Here is a 19,121-nt window from a genome sequence, read left to right on the forward strand (position 1 = left end):
AAAACCTGAGTCCACTGTAGACAAATGACTATCTCAGCCATACTTACCTATTTGCATAACATTTTCTTTGAAGTGATTGAATAAAAAGCTGGCCCCATCAAGAGCCGTGAAATGATAATGTAATTGACAGCATACCTGATTTTTCCTGGGTTGGACTATCCCACTTGCTTCAGCTTTGCTCTCCCCACTCTGCCCACTGTACACAAAAGCTCCCTTTCCTTGCTGTCATTGCTCCCCCATCCTCTACGTATGATAATCCCATTCATTTTCAGGTTTAGGTGGAAAGCCTCTTTTCTTTGTTCCTGGGGACAGAGTTTTGAAATAAAGCTTTACTAATGAAAAATGATAAATCTGCATGTTAGTAACAGCTTACACATTTTTTTTTAACAAGAAAAGTTTGAATCCAGATAAATATCGGCTCTCTGTAGTCATATATCACGTACAGGGCAATCACATTCATTTTACAAAGGAGCTAGGTTCCAAGGCCACACAAAAGGTGACAGTGGGATGTGAACAGAATGACTCTTGAAAGTCACACGAACGCTCACAAATTGCAGTGTTTTACCAACTCTGCTGGTTTTATATTTGCTTTCTCTCCTAGCAACGGAACAGATCATTGTTCTTTGACTGAACGTTTGGAGTGGTTTGTTTGTGCTGAGCGGTCGTGTAGTGTGAAATCGTGTGTACGCAGAAGCTCTGGGGTCACATGTGCCCAGTGAGATACTCTCCCCATCAGAGCTGAGGGAAATAACACTGGCTGTAAAAATGCACCTCCTGGTCCCACACGTGTGGGAGCATATGTTCCTTGAATGTGATGGAGACGTTGTGGTGGAACTGCTTATGCTATTTAAGTTGTTCTCTCTCCTCCTTTTTCTTGCTGGCTCCCTCCTCCTTTGCCTGTCACTTGTGTTTGCTGAACATTGTAGCATCTGGAGGTGTATCTGGGTTCCTCAGGAAGAAGAACTGTGGTTAATTAATAATGTCTGTCATTAGCTTAAGAGTAGCAGTACAATTGCCATGTATCTGTCGTTTCTCTCAGTCCTATCAACGGTAAAGCATTTGCTTTGATTTGATTTTTGTTTCTAACTCAGGTTGTCAGCATTGGGCGTTCCAGTGGTTCTCCTTTTTTACTAATCCCTCAGATACTGATGTGGGGGTAGGGAACACATCTAAATATATATTAAAATACTTTTCTCCCTGTTGAACTAAAACCTCCTTAAAAGGGAGCAGATTCTGTCTACAAAGTATGAGGCAGTAAACATACAACAAAACCAAAGTAAATATTTGAACTTTTAAAAAATGGTCCATCCCATTAAGTCATTTTGATTTCTTACCAAATGAATATGGAACTTTTGAAGCTTAAAATATAAAATATAGATTGACATTCCTGATCCATCCCAACAGGTACATATTTTCCCATTATTGTCTGCTCTCTGATGTTTTGAATGATTTAATTTCAGATGAATAAAGGAAAAGGGTCTTTAGTGTTTCTTCAGGAAAATAACTACACACTTACAAAGTTATTACCATTAACGTCCTCTCCAGGTGTGCTCTTCTGGTGACTCTTTTAAACTTTGTGTTCGTGACTATTGTACATTATTTAGTTCCCCTGTTTTCTTCAAACTTAAACTCTTCAGTTCTAAGAAGAAATGTTTCTTTAATTTTAACTCGAGTTACAGTTAAGAGTAGCATTCAGTGAGACAAATGGGAGTTCTCTTTGTTCAATGGTTCCTGAAGTTCGGTTTAGCTTTAAGTCACTAAAAACTTAAAGGGTTATATTTAGATGGGAGAATTTGCACTGAAGTCCTTGCATTGGTGTCTAATAACATCAACTGGTTTAGGAATTTTGCACTCCACGGGACACTTGAGGCCTCTGCGATCAATTCTATTAGGCCCCAAAGACTGACCAATGTGTTTGTTTATCCACTGATTCCTTCATTCACTTACATTTTTTTAAACAAACTTTTGAGTATTTGGTATATGCTAGTTAGTCTGGGCAGTTCACGGAACCCATATCCTCAGGGAGTTGTGGAGTAGAAGACTGAACAGTAACGAACATATGGCCAAGTGTGATAAAGGCTGTGAGCGACATGAGAATTCGTGGAAGGGGAACATCCAGATTAGGGGTGGCAGTGGCTCCAGTGAAGCCTTTGTCCAGGAGCTGAAGGATGAATGGAAGTTAACCATGAAGTCCAGGTAGTGAGAACAATTGTGTGTGAAAACCCAGGACCTTTTCAAGGTATTTTAAGAAATTCGATTGCTTCCTGGAAACAGATTCGGGCTCTTGGAATTTATCTTGGAGCTCAAACAATCTCCACTAGAGCCACTGCAATGTCGGACCTAGAGTGCTGGTTCCCTCATAGGTATCACACTTCGATTCATCATTCAAGTGGTGAGGTGGTGTGGGAAAGAGTGAGGGAAGGGAAGTGAACTGTTTCTCACTCATCGATTTTCTTTAGTTAGCAGTTACTTAACAAACAGGCTACTAAGATTGGATTCTTTAAATGTTTTCTTACGGGTATTTTGTAGATGTATTGTCTTAGTCTGCTCTGGCTGCCATAACAAAAGGCTGGGTAGTTTAAAACAATAGAAATTTACTTTCTCACAGTTCTGGAGGCTGGAAGTTTGAAATCAAGGTACTAGCATGGCCTTTCGCTTGTGCTTGCTGAACATTGTAGCTGTGTAGGTAAATTCAAACACATCACAACTCTATGGCATATGGCATTCTATTTATAGATTTTTTTTGTTTATATACATGTTTATATATTCTTCGTTGAAATGAAGTCACACATTTAAATACCTATGTATCTATCTAGATACATACCTATCTAGAAAATTCTATTAGGAGTATGCATTTCATCTCTCACTGCACCACGTTAATACTTGCACCATGTGTTCCTAGCCCATCTGGTTGCAAAAAAAGAACCATATGCGTAGATATACAGACCAGTTTCTACCCCTGGAAAATAATTTAAAGATATGAGCCCATCAAATGATGGGATCTTCTGAAGCCCCAGCATGGTACAGTAGCAATCATTAAAGTTGCGAAGATGCAAGTTAACTTAATTCTGTTTTTGTTTTAATTTAGAGTAACCATTTATTTGTTATTGTTGTCATTGTTATGTTGTTTTGCTAAACACTTAGGTTGATGGTTCTATTAGAATCTCAGGTACTACCCGGCTGCCATGGCCTGACCACAGGGAAAATACCTTCCCAGTGTTGATTCAGTTAAGTCATTCTCTGAGAGTCTGAGTGAGTAAACTATTCTTTCCTTCGTGTTAAACCAGAATTGATTAGATGTATTTCCTACCAAGGCTAAAAGGTGTAAGTTTTGAAAGTTGTATTTCTTTGGAAAGGGCAGTTTCAGGTTCATTTAAGTTTGATGATTTTGACATTGTGTTTAAGAATATTTTTTATGCTAATTGAAGTCTCCCATTTCAAAAGAAAACAAATCAAATTCTTAAAATAGATCATCTTCTTTAAGACATTAAATGCAATTCTAAAACTTGTCAAAATATTCTTTGTAGGAATTCTATGTGGTTGTTACCTAGCTTCATTCCTTGATTCAACAATTGTTCACTGAATACCAAGTAAGCAATTGTAAAGGCATTGGATATACTGCAGAAAGGAAAAGCAAGTCCTTGACCTGCTTAAGGGATCATGCAGGGGTGATCAGCAATAAACAGCTAAGAGATAGCAACTTAGAGAAGTGTCAGGAAGACAGAGGACAGAGTTCAGTGATTGACAGGGAATAACAAGAGGGGACCTAATTTGCTGGGTGATTAGCAATGGTGGCTGGAGGAGGTAGGTTTTAGGCTGAGACTTAAAGGATGAGAAAAGGTCAGCCATGTAAAAGGCGTGAGGCAGAGCAGCCTAGGCAGAGAGCAGCAGTATCAAGACTCAAGGCATAAAGGAGCTTGGGTGTTTCCGGAACTGAAAGTAAGCTGGTGTGGTTACTTACATCAGAGCCTTTCAGTGTGTGTGCATGTGTTTGGAGTCAGGGGAAATAAAGAGGAGGTGGCATGAGATTAGATTAGACCAGTAAACAGGTGCCAGATGATTCAGAGCTTTATGTGCCATAAGACTAGATTTTAAAATAAGTACAGTGGGAACCAATCAAAATTTTAGGAGTAGAGAATCACTATTTGATTTAAAATTTTAAGAGCTTACTTTAGCTGTTTTGTGGAGAATGAAACATGTGTGAGCATGTGTCCCTGTATTTGTGTTTGTGGTTAAAAATGGAAGCAATGAGACCAGGTGGAGGACTGTTAGAATCATCTGGTCAAAGACAATGGTAACTTGGATCACAGAGTGACAATGGAGATGGTAGCAATTGGATAGATTTGAAATATTTTTTGGAGGTATAATCTTCTGAATTTACAGATAAATTTGATATTCAGGATGAGGAAGAATCAGGTATCAAAGATGATCACTTTTCTTCTTTTTTAATTTATTTTTTCCCAACTGTGTATATCATGATAGCATTTAAGATCAGGTTTTGGGCAAGATCGGGTTTCAGAGGGAGATCAAGTTCACTGTTAGATATTTAGCGCCAAACCTATTGCAAAATTTATTAATTCATCAAGCATTGATTGAGCTTTACTGTATGCCAGATACTGTACTGAGTATTGAGGATATCTGCTCTCCTCATGCTTGCTGAATTACAGAGGTGGTAGATGTCAGAGTGTTAGAAGGGACCATAGTTGGAAATGATCCAGTCCAACATCTTCATTTTAAAGATGAAGGGTAGAATTTGAAGCATTTGATTTTTGCAGACATATTGACTCCTCTATAAAAATTATGGCTGTTTTACTAAAACTTAATTTTACTCATCCAACAATAATTGTGGTATTATTTTCCCTTAGGGATGTGATACAATCTGTTTTCATTTCTGTTTTAATGAATTGTTATAATTAGTACTATTAAAATACTCTCTGATGCATTCTGAAGTCATGAAAATATGGGCATTATAGCCAGTTCAGTGGCTGATGCTGCCACTGGTTTCATCAGACTTACAAACAACATATGCAAGAAGAATCATAAACCATGTTCTAATGTGCATACATTCTTTTTATGGAGGCATTAATAGTAGACGAAAGTGGAATTGGGCACTTGTATTTTTTATATTATTGATGGTAAGTTGCTAATTACCTTGAAGCATTTTAGAGGGGATTTTTCAAACTTAATTAGAAAGCATGAATATGAGAGGAAAGAAAAAAAAGGCCCCCAATGAAAGAATTTGTTGTGCAATGAATCCTAGATTTGTGTGTGTGTGTGTGCATATGGGTGTGCGTGCTGGAATGTTTAAGGTCTCATTCAACTTTGTAATTTAAGATACTTAGTTAAAGAATAAATAGGTAATGATGAAATAGCAATTTGTGTAGATGTGAACAATTTAAATACCGGGAAACCAAAAACGATTATTAAGAGTGGTCTAAACAAGCATACTTATTATCTAAATTATGTTACAGCATTTATTGTTCATTTAGAGTGAGGTTTACTTGGCTCTTCATATTGGGTCAAGTGTTGTGAAAGAAAGAGATGAAAGTCCCTGCCCGGAGGGCATAACAAACTTGACGTAACAGGCATGATCCAGTCTGCTCACACACAGGCACACACAGGATGGGAAACTGTTTCCTGCAGTGAGCGGTGATGGCCATGGGGATGCCCTATGGATCAAAGGAAGTTTCAAGATGTTTTGTAGAGATGAGGCCCTGCTCATTAGAACGCTGTTTCAGGGTGAGAAAGGAAAAAGCGGATATTGAATGAAACAGATGGCAGTCGGGCGACCTAAGTGAAACTTAAAAGTCGTTTGAAGAGCTGAAGATAAAAGCAAGGATGGGGCTAGCTTGGAATGCATGCCAATGGAAGAGGCAAAACTGCTGAAAGGATGGTTGAAATGATGAAAATCAGAACGGAAGTTCTGCTTCATCCTGCAACTGGAATGGCAGGACTAGATTCAAAGAGACCAGAGGCCCAGTAACAGAAGGCTTGACCCTCACCTGGGCACAAGAAATGTAAATAGCCAAGGGCTGAGAATTGAAACTACAAGGAATTCGAAGTAGGAATGTGTACATACAAATTAATTGAAAAAATTAGTGGTGGAAATAAAGACTAGACAGGAGACAGCCTGTTTTCTGGAATCAAGCAGAAAAAGCAGAAGCTGTGGGCGTGAGTATGCTGGAATAGGAGTATTCTGTGTTTTATTAATTAGTCTGTATCCATATATCATGAGAGACATCAGGGTGAGGGTGCAGTTTTCAGTTTCTGAAAAAGTGCTTAGGAATGGACACTAGTTAAGAATGTTAAGAAGCCTCTGGGACAGTAAAATGGCTTCTACTCTTTTTTATTTTTAATTCAAGCATAGTCAATTTATAATATTGTGTTAATTTCTGGTGTACAGCATAGTGATTCAGTTGTACACATACATATTTCTTTTCATTGTAGACTATTATAAGATATTGGCTATAATTCCTTATGCTATACAGTAGGACCTTGTTGTTTATCTATCTTATATATAGTAGTTAGTATCTGCAAATCCCAAACTCCCAATTTATCCCCCCACCCCCTGGATTGTCTTTTATTCTTAACCATGTGTCTTTGGCTCTCCCAGAAAACCACCTCCTCTGTTCTTACTGTGGCAGTTGGTTAGTATTTCCTCTATGATGGACTCATTTTTTCACTCTGTCTAGTGTGTATAACCTTATACTTCTTCACACACAACTTTGAAATTGTCTTCATCATGCAGTTGACTGCAGGACCCCACTCACTCCTGAAGTTTGAAGGAAACTCACTGACTAAGCAGAGTTTTTTTGTTTTTTTCCTAAACTTTTTCAGCTGCACTAATTTTTGACCAAAGAAACTCTTAAGGGGATACTTTGGGAGAAAGGAGGGCAGATACATCTTGAGAAGTTTTCACATATGTAAAACAAATGTCTTCCATTGAGGTTTTTTAAATAGTCCCTTTAAACTTTAACATGTGTCAGGCTAGTGTTTGCTCGAATAATCCCAGGCCTGCACAAGCAGGCTCCAGTCAGTGCATACCAGACGCAGAGGCCCATTTTCATGAGAGTTATGTTTTTGTTGGTGGTTTTAGTTTGTCTTCAATAATTGCTTCTTGCGTTGTTGGTACAGTGGTGGGCGTAGCTGCCTTCCCCAAATGGCTTCTTAATATATTACCTCTAGAACTTTACCATTCTTTAGTTCTTCTTAGGAAAAAAGGGATATTATCACACAGCTGACTAGCTCATTTAAAGAAGACACAAGGAACTCTGTCCAAGTTTCCTCCAAGAATATTGTTGTCAGTTTTGTGGTTTGCTTCTAGAAATTTGGTATGTGAGTTGATATACATTTTTCACTCCTCCTCCAGCCTTTTTTTTTTTTAAGGGGCAGGGGTGATTTAAGAGGGAATTGAATAAACAGAGCACCTTATTTTTGTTGTTGTTTGTTTGTTTGTTTGCTAAATAGGAAAGTCTATCAGCTTGATAATGGAGGAGAACAATGACTCCACGGAGAGCCTCCAGCAAGGCCAAGGGCGGAGCAGTGCCACGAAGTGTGGGTGGCTGAGGAAGCAGGGGGGCTTTGTCAAGACTTGGCATACCCGCTGGTTCGTGCTCAAGGGAGATCAGCTCTATTATTTCAAAGATGAAGATGAAACCAAGCCCTTGGTAAGTAGGAGATAATAAAAATCACTGTGGGGCTAAGCAGTCTAAGAAGTAGAGAGGTTTGCTAGAAACTGATGGAGGCTAAGGTCAACCCAATCAGTTCATTGGCATCTTTCATGCTTTTTCTCATTGTTTACTTTGGTTCAAGATGATGAATTTGCCAGTTGAGGCCAAGAGGCAAATTATACTTGACGAATATTAACTTTGACTTTTACTAAACTGGAACAGAATGCCTGACTCCTTCAGGGAAATTTCATGAAAAAATATGAATGGACTCCTGCTAGAAGATATATATTGTAGCCATATCATTTTTCCTTTTCTCAGAAGTAAGTTGAAAGCACAGATTTGAAGGAAAACTGTAAATGCAACTTTCCGTAACTTCTGAGATACCTTCAGTATCAGTTCTCTGGGGGCTTCCCTCCACCTTAACTCACATGAAGTATGGTTGTGGTGCTAAACCAGGCAACGTTGATAACATCCAACCAGAATATACAGTGTACTTCTCTGGGAATAGTTTCTGTGCTTCTTTGTGGTTCTTTAGTGATCTTTTATTTGTTTGTTTACTTATCATTTTCTCAGCCACAAATCTCTGGGTTACAATTAGAGAGAGGAAAATCTCCATCATTCCCTGTAGCTGCAACGAGCTTTCTTAGCTGTAAGCATTGCTTATCAATTGATAAAAGGAGATGAGGACTGAGGAATCATCTCTGGGGTTTTCCTTCATCTACATCCATAAAATTGTATGAATAAGAGAAAAAATGTTTTAGATTAGTTTACATAAACATCTCTGCCAGTATGTTCTTAAGGTTATTTCCCTTGTATTAAAGTTCAAGAACTTAATTAGGAATTTGGATCAGGGCTTACTTTAGTATTTTAAATTCCTCAGACATTTTAATTCAGCCAAGTTCTCATTAATTTTATGTAACTGAATTACATAAAAATAACAATGAAATTACATACTACAAACCCCACTCATTTTTTGAAATTGCTTTTTTTTAGCATATTTTTACCAGGGCCAAGCATCAGTCTAAGAATTTGTAATACATAGGTTATCTTATGGAATACTTACAATAATCCTACGAGGTGGGGTTATCCTCATTTATGTGTGAAGCGATCAAGGTTTATATGTAATTCATCTTAGCCAAAGTTAGACAGTGTTGCCATATTTTGTCTCTAGTTAAGTCCAAGTTCATATGGCCTTGGCCAAAGATCTCATAAATAAATTAAGAAGACTATCCCATAATGATATCATGACAGTTACAATGCATTTCTATTCCTTTTATTGCAGTCCTCATAGCAAACCAGTGGGGAACATGGGGGTTATCATTACAGATGAAAAAATGTGGCTGAGTGATAAGAACCAACGTGACCATGATCATATGGGGCGCAGAGGCAAAGCAGTAGGTCTTTGTTTCTTATCTCATACTCTAGGGTTCTTTTCTCCTTGCATCTTGTTTTGTACTATGTGCTACTCACAGTAAGGTATTATCTTGAGTGTAAAATCATTTTTACCAAACCCAGGTTAATGTGAAAAAAAATGCACAACATGGGGGATGGAGTATGGAAACTCTGATATGGAGAACACATTGAATACCATAGGAGATGTATGAATAAGATTCAATGTTTTTGTCCTGTGGACTCTTGTTCTGGGATGGTTTGAGTGGACTGGGTTGTTAACAAGAATAGGTTCAAATTAAATGATTAATTAGGTCTCATCTGGAACCTAAACAAAGGTTTAGGGGACCAAACAGAGGCTTCAAGAGTGAGTGAATAGAGAATTGAAGGCAGACTAAACAAGTGTTCTGGTTCTTTGGTGAACTCAGCAAACCTTCTAGTAATAAGGATCAAGCTCGCACTCAATGTTTCTAAAATTTGAGAACTTGCAGATATCAGAGAATATGCACGTGAACCCTAGTTTGAGGAACTCTGCCCTATAGTGTTCAAAGAGGGTATTATCATACTGCCTTGGCTATGGTCCTCTGTGGAATTTCTCAGAAGATCTACGCAGTCACAGATAAGTATTCAGTGCAATGCAGTTATTAGATAAAAAGTTGGAAATATAAAAAAGAAAATGCAAAAAACTTCTGATTAATTCAAATCAAAATCTGCCTCAAAGTGAAAATTAATTCACAGTATTTCTAACATAAGTAGTATTTTGATATTAGTATGTTACTAGTATTTGTAGACTTATAACTGAAATTAACAAAATAGAGTTACATTGACAAGAAAATACAAACCAAACATAGACTATCATCATTCCCCCCCAACAGGTTCTTGATTTTCTTCCTACTTATTATTTGCTGAAGATTTGCTATTAATAAAACAGTAATAATTTGAGATAAATAACTTTGAATTATTAATCTTTTTTTGGATCATCTTTCATGACAGTACAAGTACAAGGAATTTTGACATCGTACTTTTAAATTTTAATCTTTTACACTGATGTTTAGATGTGTGTCCCAGAATCAGATTAAAACCAAGCAATTTCTATATCAGAGGGCACTTAGTAATTTGAAAGGACAGTTTATTTGCTCATGAATGGATTAATTTCTTACTTTAAAGTGAATTCTTTAAGTGAGCATAGTTGCCTGACACATTGTTAAGTGTTAAAGCACATTTTAGATGAATTTGTGAATGAGTCAATAAAAGATATCTATAGCAAGTGAGGTTGGGCCAGGACTAGGTGCTGTGAGGAGTATTGACTATTGTCAGATTTATATATCAAAATCATATCCCTGTATCTAAAACAATGAAATTTAAATCACGTTAAATAAATCCTGTAGTGATATATGATAAAATAACTCTAAAGAATTCAATGAAGAATAATTGAACATCTTGAAAAATGTTAAAACAAGAAAAAATTTAGTTGTTATAAATTGTATTACAACAAAAACTATAGTTAAATGGGGTGTGTGTGTGTGTGTGTGTGTGTGTATCAGCCAACAGATATTGTTAAGAGAATGGCAGATGACAAACTAGAAATCAGATTTCCTTACTCCTGACTCAGTGTCCCTTCAGCTTAGCCTTTTGCCTGCTCACAAATCCTCAACTTTTCTTTAGATTTACTTTCATTCTGAAATACTTCTTTGTTGTTTACTTTCAAAATTGGCACTTCCAAGGGTAAAGATGCCCTTGACCTTCATATATTTTGATGAGGACTATTTCAATAACACTGGAGGAAACATCTCTAATGAAATAAAAAAAAATTCACTCATTTAAGCATTCCTAACCAGCTGAAAATGTCCAATAAACTTAACTTGGATTGTTTTTCCTTTCTCTTTACAGTATTTCTAAAAAGAAAGTATTAAAACCTTTGAAATGTATGTCCTTCTTGTCCTAGAAAAAAGGCTCTCTATTTTAGTTAAACTTTCTCTGAGCTTCTCAACTCAATAAAGAGAGTCAAACATCATTGTTATCCTTGTTATTTAAAACTGCACATCTGTTGAGGGAAACATAGAAGCAAAATTATAATTGTGATAGGCCTAGTAAGCGCAGAATGCTCAGAAAACACAGATACAATGAGTGCCAAGGAGTGAGTGATGACTGGTTAGAGGAGTTGAGGAGGGCTTTGCAAAGCAAGAGGTGACCCATACCTGGGATGTTGAAGGTTGGTGAGAGTTTTCCAGGAATGTAAACTGGGGAAAGGAATTCAGAGCAGAGGAAAGACATGGAGTCATTGAATAGACATCTATAGATAGCTCCTTTTTGTGAGAGTGGCAAAATGTCAAGAAATGGGGCTCGAGAGATAGGTGGGGCCACAAGAAAAATGGGTGTGTATGTTGCCCAGAGAGACTGGATCCTCTGGTAGGCAATGGGAAGCTCTTCCCGAAACACTTGTGCTACTCAAGATGCAAAACTGCTACGCTGTTAGAAAGAAACCATGGTGGTTGTTTCCAAATGTCTTAGTCTACCGCGGCTGCCATAATAAATACCACAGACTGAGGGACTTAAACAACAGAAATTTATTTTCTCAGAGTTCTGAAGCTAGAATCCAAGATCAAGTTGCTGCCAGGGTTGGTTTCTGGTGAAGCCTCACTTCCTGGCTTGCAGTCAACTGCCTTCCCTCTGTGTCCTCCCATGGCCTTTGCTTAGAGAGTGAGACAGCCCTGGTGTCTCTTCCTCTTATAAGGACATGAGTCCTGTCACATTAGCCTTACCATTATGACCACATTTAACCTTAATTATCTCCTTAAAGGTCCCAAACACAGTCACGTGGGGGGTTGGGGCTTTAATGTGAATTTGGGGTGGGGGCACAATTCAGTCCATAACACTTAATATGTTGAAAACCTGTGTCAATATATATAATTTTCTCAGTTAATTTTTTTCCCATTCATACCATCAATTTTCATATCTACAAGAATGGAATATATCTAATTATATGTATCTAATTATATCTATATATATTTAATTACTTGAACCTAATATTGATGTTTCATGTTCTTATTCAAATTGTACCTTGTCTTCCCAATATTCCACAATCTGCATAAGTTTGAGAACTTAAAAAGTCTCCAAACTGCCGCTTTTCTTGTATTTTCTTCTTGAACAAAAGGCAAAAGTGCCTTCAGGTCCTCCTTTCTCCCGGGACAGTACCTGATTTGTAAATGAGACTTTCCAGCCTGTAGCCAGGGTTCCCCTGGCAATATATTGGAGGTCTACCTCCAAATATAACTTTTTTATTTAAAACACATCAAACTAAAATCTTTAGTATTTTATATTTAAAAAATGAAACTTCAATTTATCTAGGCCAAAACTCTCTCCAGAAACTATTTTCTACAGTGTTTGCAATTATATGGATACAGATTTTATTCAAAACAGGTTTTAAAAAAAAAGTTGATTTTCGTTGTTTCTGAAAAAAACAGAGACATGACATACGTAGTCAATTTTTGAACATACTGTAATGCATACATAATTTCTGTTCCTCATAGGCCACTACTATAAATATTTTATAGTATTTTTCAGTTTTTATTTAATATTTTTTCTATTTTTAATATTTAAAATGAAGTCCTATTTACATATAGAAAAAGTTTAAAAATCATACTGTACAGAAGAATTTATCTTAAAAAAATCTTCCATCCACCCTGCACAGCCCTTGGACTTTTAAATAGCTATGAAAAAGGGTTTAAAACAGATTTAAACTGAATTTATGACAATATCTGTTGGACCATTTTTCATTAATAATCATGACAAATGACTGTGGCCTTCATTATAGATACGGTAACACGAGAGAAACAGCTGAGTCATATATAATGTGTGGTTATTACAGTTATCCTAACAATAAGGCAGTTACATAGATTTTGTTAAATGAATCCAATCATAATTTCCTAGTGTTTTTTTTTTTTTTGGAGCTGTCTGTTTTACTACCCTCCTGCAGTATATTATTACTTAAATAATAGCCACATCTCAAGTTTGACCATAATAGTGAATGTTTCTGACATACCCTGAATACTAGAATTTGACAGTGGAAAGCATCGATTTTCAGAAGCCAGTCTGGGACTCCTGATAAAATGACTAAAATCCAAACAGGCACTAACCCAATTAATCTAGTCTAGACTTTGTACAACAGATATTGATCCAGTTGTATGGGGAGGGCTTTTTTTGGACATGATGAAGATGACACTCTATTAGATCTCTGCAGATTTTCTTAACTTAGGGATTAAAGTGATTTTGAGTGAATTATAACCTGAGGCCTAACCTCTGAATGTGCGAGAATTGATTACTGATTTGAGAGTAAGCTCCAATTTTATATATTTAATGAAACCCATGAATTAATGAAATATAGAAACTTCTAAGGCAACTGCTGTTCTCTGTTAAAATGTAAGAGCCAGAAGCAGCCAAACCCCGATGATGTGTTTAAAATAATACTAGAAACCTCGAAACTGGATTTCAGCCTCAAATCTATAACTGACTTTCTATGTAGCATCTAAGTCTCCTGGCATTTAAAAAGACACATAAGAAGGTACTGTGTGTCATCATACGTTTTTAGAAACTCTTAGGTCTTTCCTAAAAATTATATCAAAAGAGAGTGTTATTAATATAAAATATTCTGTTGTTGGTTGAACAATTTTGTTATTGATTACAGAAGTCATCTAGCCATGGCATTTATTTATTTCATTGCAGTTAAAAACATAGGCTTTTGAGTCATGTTGTTTGAGTTGAATTTGATTCATCCACCACATAATTATGATACGTTAGATAGTGAATAATAAGGTGGGTCAAGCTTCAATTTACTAATCTGTATAATGAGATAATAGTAGGACCTATCTCATAACATTGTTAAGAGGTTTAAATGAGATAATTTATGTAAAGAATCTTAGAAAGCAGCAGCATATAGCAAGCATAAAATAAATGTTAGCTATTTTTATAATATTAGTTTGACAAAAAGATTTATTTCTTGAGGATGTTCATACTAATCTTTCATTCATTTGGGTTTTTTCAACGTATTTATAGATATCTAATGTGCCTATAGTTATGCTAGACTCCAAGAAACATAAAGATGATGTAACTGATGCTATAAAAATAAATGCCCCCTGTCCCTCAAAATGAGGATTTAAAAAGAAGCTTGTTTCTTTCTCAGGTGGAAGTCCAAAATGATTCTAGGTAAGTGAGGAGGTCTGCTTCAAACAACTGTTTAGGAACTTAAGCTTCTAGTGATTTTGCAGTTTTAACTTTCGTCTTTGCAGTTCATCATGGGGCCATTTCCTTCCCAGTCGTCTAGAAGACAGTATAAAATAGAGTACTGCATAGAAGGATGAGATGGACCAGGTGTGGTGGTGGCTCTTTTCACTTCTCATCCTATTCCAGTAGAGGGAACTGATTCCTATGATCAGACCTAACTGCAAAGGAGGCTGGGTGTGTAAGGCAGCTTTATCCTGGGAGCAAAGGAGAACATGGGTATGGAAAAAGGGTTAGCAGTCTCTACAGGTGATCAAATAATACTAAGCATCCATGAAGATAGTGTTACAAGTTCCAGTGGCTGCTATAGGCAATTGCAGTTACTGTACAATGTAAAGAGTATTTAAATAAGGAAAATACAGAGAACCATGAAGAAGCCACAGGAGGGGCACCTATAACCACTTCCAAGGTTCAGGAAGAGTTTTTCAAAAGAATACATTCTTAACCTGAGAATTGTAGGAGAATATAACTTTATTACAAGTTGTTGGAGTGGTATAGGTGGCAGAATCAAAGGTGGGGGCCATGGTCCTTTGATAGATTGTTGGGGAACTGACAATGGTTAAGGATTTCAGCGCCTAAGAAAGAAGACAAGCAGTGATGAGAGATGAACTTGGAGAAGTAAGCACAGACAAGTATGGTACAAGTCCAGTAAGCAGTGTTAAGGGTTATAGATTTTATCCTGAGACCTTACATTTCCCCTTGCTTTTGTGTGCCTATTTATTGGATTGAGAACTAAATAGTGAAAATAGGGCTTATTCTATGTGTCAGTCACTGTAAAGGAATCCAAAATGCTCACCTGTCCAAAAAGGCTGCCTCTGACAGTCCTGCCACTCTGCCTCGTGTTCCTATCAGCCATTATTTTGGACTATGACATAATCTCTGGAAAAATTGTTGAAAAGCAACTATAGCACGGATAAACACTTGGCCTTCTAATGTCCATTATTACCTAACCATGAATTAGGGGCATGCCCGTCAGGTCACTTTTGACTACAGGAGGGAAAACTGAGAAAATCCATTGCTGCTGGAGAGAATACTTGGGCAGAAGAGCAGCAAGGATGTCTTGGCTGAAGGGATGGATGGCATGGTGGCCAGAGGGATTCCAGTGTGAGAGGAGATTTCATCATCATAATCTTCTCTAGAATTGACTTTGTCCAATGTGGGCATTTCTCTGGAGAGTGGAGCCCCGTTGTTTTGTATACAGCTTCTAGGGTCAGGCTGCCTATGCTCAGTCTAGACGCCATCAGTAGGTACAGGCCTGGAGTAAGCTACTTGTTGTTTACTTGGGTAAGTTACACATCTGGAAAATGTGAGTAATAATAATAATACCTATCTCATAAGTAGTTGTTAGCATGCAGGAAATGGTGTTTCTAGAATACCTATACAGTACCTGGCCACATAGTAAGCACTTAGTGAATATCGACTGTTGGTGTTACTATCATCATCATCATCATTATCATCATCGTTTTTAACGTCTTTTACCGTCAGGATACCCTGACACAATAGTTTAGAAGTCAAGACCTATAATATATACCTTATTAATTGCATAACAAAGGAAATAATAGATGATCAGCCCCTGTAAGTAATGCTAACATCAGAGCAGAAGATAACTTGTTTTCACTTGTGCTCTATGTTGTCAATTCACTGAATTCACATGGAAATATTCTCAAAAAAAAAAACAAAAAAACAATGCTTAGCTTTGTAGTAAGTTTTTTCTCTTTGTTTAAATTCCTTTTTGGTCTCCTTCAGAGCTTATCAAAATGATTATGATGACAGCCAAGGAGGCTTGAAGGATTTTCTTTGCAAAGCTGGACCACCCCAGACAGAGGCAGTCTTAGTTTTCTTGTCTCATGCACAGCACTTATTCCTCAACAGCAATTTGGAGAGAGAACTACTGGAGTTAAATCCCTTGAGTTCTGCTTCCCACATTTACTCATATTGACTGAAGGCTTTTGTATGTAGTGCAATTCAGTAAACCGAACCAGATACCCCATATGCTATCTTGTTAGCATAAAATTAGGTCTATTTCCATTATCTCAATTAATGGAGAAGAGAATTTAGGGAAATTTTTTTAATCAATGGTTGAAAATGTAGTTTGAACATTTATATTTTATGAAATATTTGACAGATACTTGCTATTTATTTTCTTTCATGTTTCTTTCGGGCACTCAATCTTTCTGTCCCTTCTTCTTTACTTCCTCCTGCATAAATCCAGATGCTATCTATTTTCCAGTGCTATTACCATATGTTCATTCATTCAGTGACTGTTTATCTGTTGTAAACTACGTAAATTACAATTTACGAAACGTCTTGATCACTTTTTTGTGTACAAGGAAGCTACCCTAGATGCATGAATTTTTATTCTCACTTTCCGAATTTTGCCTTCTTTCCCTTAGCATAATATTTTCAAGGTTTATCCATGTTGTAGCATGTATTAGTACTTTGTTTCCTTTGATGGTTGAATATTTCATTTTATTGATATTTCACTATATATATGTATATATATATCTCCATTCTTCAGTTGGTGGACATTTGGATTGTTTCCATTTGGGGGCTTTTATGAATAATGCTGCAGTAAACCTTTGAGTACACGTTTTTGCACAGACATATGTTTTCATTTCCCTTGGTTATATACTTAGAAATGGAATTGGTGGGATATACAGTAACTCTGTGTTTAACCTTTTGAGGAAATGTGCCAGCCATTTTTAATTATTAAATTCCAATCTAACTTAAAACTCAAGCCTCACACTTGGTTAAAATCTCATTTATGTCCCTCCACACCCCATCTTGATACTTTCCAATCTTGACGGGGTACTTCACGCAGGGAGGGAGCACAGGTGCTCTTTTTCTCCCCCTCTGTCTCCTCAGCACTGTGTGTGTGTGTGTGTGTGTGTGTGTGTGTGTGTGTGTGTGTGTGTGTGCGTGTGTGTGCGCGCGCGTGCGCACGTGCGTGTGCACGTGCGTGTTTGAGAGGGCCATGGACTGGATACTCTCTCCTTCTCTGTGAGGTCTCTGGACTGGCAGAGGGGAAGAGGAGAGCAAGGGCAAATGCATCTCTGCATAAGAGCCTATCGCTGCAAGGAGACTACAAGGCCATCTTGGTAGCTCCTGTTTCTCTGGCTAACTTATGGCTATTTATGACCATCTCGACTGCCTGGGACGTTGGAGGTGGGGCTGTATCTTGTCCTCTTTTTTGTCACTTTTCAGCACTCAGAATGGGCAGTACACCCACATTTTCTTGCTACTAGGAGCTCATTACCAGGCCCCTGTCTTCCCTGGTTAAACTTGAACTCCTGGAAATCCATGCATGGTCACCACGACAAATGTGGCACTGCAGGCTTCTCCACACTGCTGCAGAATTTTCTCTGCCCAGCGGTCCTTTTGTCCATCACTCAGGGCTATGTGAGGAGCAGCCTAAGCACGTGACAAACAGAGGAGCGAGCTGCCCGGCTCCCTAGCTGCTAGTGATTTTCCTGGAGTTCGTTCTCCTTTTGGAGGGGGTTTTGGCTTTCCCCCAGTCTTCTTTCTCTAGGCAGGAAGGAGAGGACTGGTGCTGGCCACGGTGGTAATATCTGATGGCATTGGCTTCTATTCTTTTATCTCTTAGGACTGGAAGGCACTTAACATCTCTTTATTTCTGGTTTAGATTCCAGAAGTCAGTTTGGGACAATAGGATAATTTCTACTCAACACCCTAGTATAAAAACTTATATCATACTTTTATGCTTTTTCAATTACAACTTATAAATCAAATGCACATACTTTTTTTTCTCCCATATAAGACTACCATTTTCTCATTAACTAATAATTCTAGAGATTATCAAAATTCTTCGTATGTCTGATTTCCTGTGATATTACCTTGAAACAATATTCTGTTCCACTTATGAGCCAGGTACTCACCATATGTACAAATATGACTTAATATTTTAAAATATTAAAGTACTAAAGACATATCATAAGTACTATATATATTTTAACTATGCTAAATTATTTTTTTCTTTTTTAACTCATTTTTCCTGTTTGTGTCATAGTCATAGAAGAGATTAACAGAATCAGTTCAATGTATTAGCAGAACAGAACCCTCAGCTCATTTTTGTGAACCTGGATTCCTACTTAAATATATTTTTCCTGATATGGAATCACAATTGCTTAAATAATGTGTCATCCCTCACTGAAGTTTAAAAAAAATTAGTTTAGGTAAGTAGATGCTCATCTTCCACCAGGCCTACCTTGTGGTCAATCTTGAGAAACTGTTAGATGGATGACTAGAATAAAGAACCAAATCTGTAGATGGGAGCCTACTGACCTAGACGTGGGTTGAATACACAATAGTCCTGGCCTTGCTTGCAGTGGGCACTGATTATTTGAATAAACCAACATAACCCTAACTTAGCTGTATTACTTAACATTCAGAACCTTCTCCAGAGAAAGCTGAAAACATCAAAAGTAAGAATCTAATACATTTTGGGACAGCTTTTCAGTGTGAAATAACCTATTTTGAACCTTTTCCTAGTTGTTTTTAATTTTTTTTTTTAATGACTAGACATAATACTTACATTTTTCTCTAGATTTTAAAGAGAAAATTGGCATCCTGTTGGTGTTGGTTTTTATAATACACCTTGTGATGCAGGAGCCAGGGGTTCCTCTCCTGGGTTCTGGACTTCATTCTTCCACGAGTGGAGGGCAGCACTTTGTGCCTCCCAGTACCTCCACTGTTAAAGGAAAAGATGGAACTGATGGTTTCAGATTTGCTCTTGACCCCAGATTTCTAGAAGCTTTGCCTAGCCCC

The 19,121-nt window shown here is 37.3% G+C and overlaps 1 protein-coding gene across 1 annotated transcript in view; it reads left to right on the forward strand.

Moving 5' to 3' along the window:
* The window catches only part of ARHGAP24 (Rho GTPase activating protein 24), a 426,033-nt gene that overhangs the window by 67,591 nt on the left and 339,321 nt on the right, over window positions 1–19,121 (forward strand). Inside the window, exon 2 of the mRNA XM_010966180.3 lies at window positions 7,468–7,667. Within this exon, the coding sequence (XP_010964482.3) occupies window positions 7,488–7,667 (180 nt within the window). The 5' untranslated portion in view covers window positions 7,468–7,487. The remainder of the gene's footprint in view (window positions 1–7,467; window positions 7,668–19,121) is intronic.

Source organism: Camelus bactrianus, chromosome 2 (genome assembly GCF_048773025.1).
Source record: "Camelus bactrianus isolate YW-2024 breed Bactrian camel chromosome 2, ASM4877302v1, whole genome shotgun sequence".
Lineage (NCBI taxonomy): Eukaryota > Metazoa > Chordata > Mammalia > Artiodactyla > Camelidae > Camelus > Camelus bactrianus.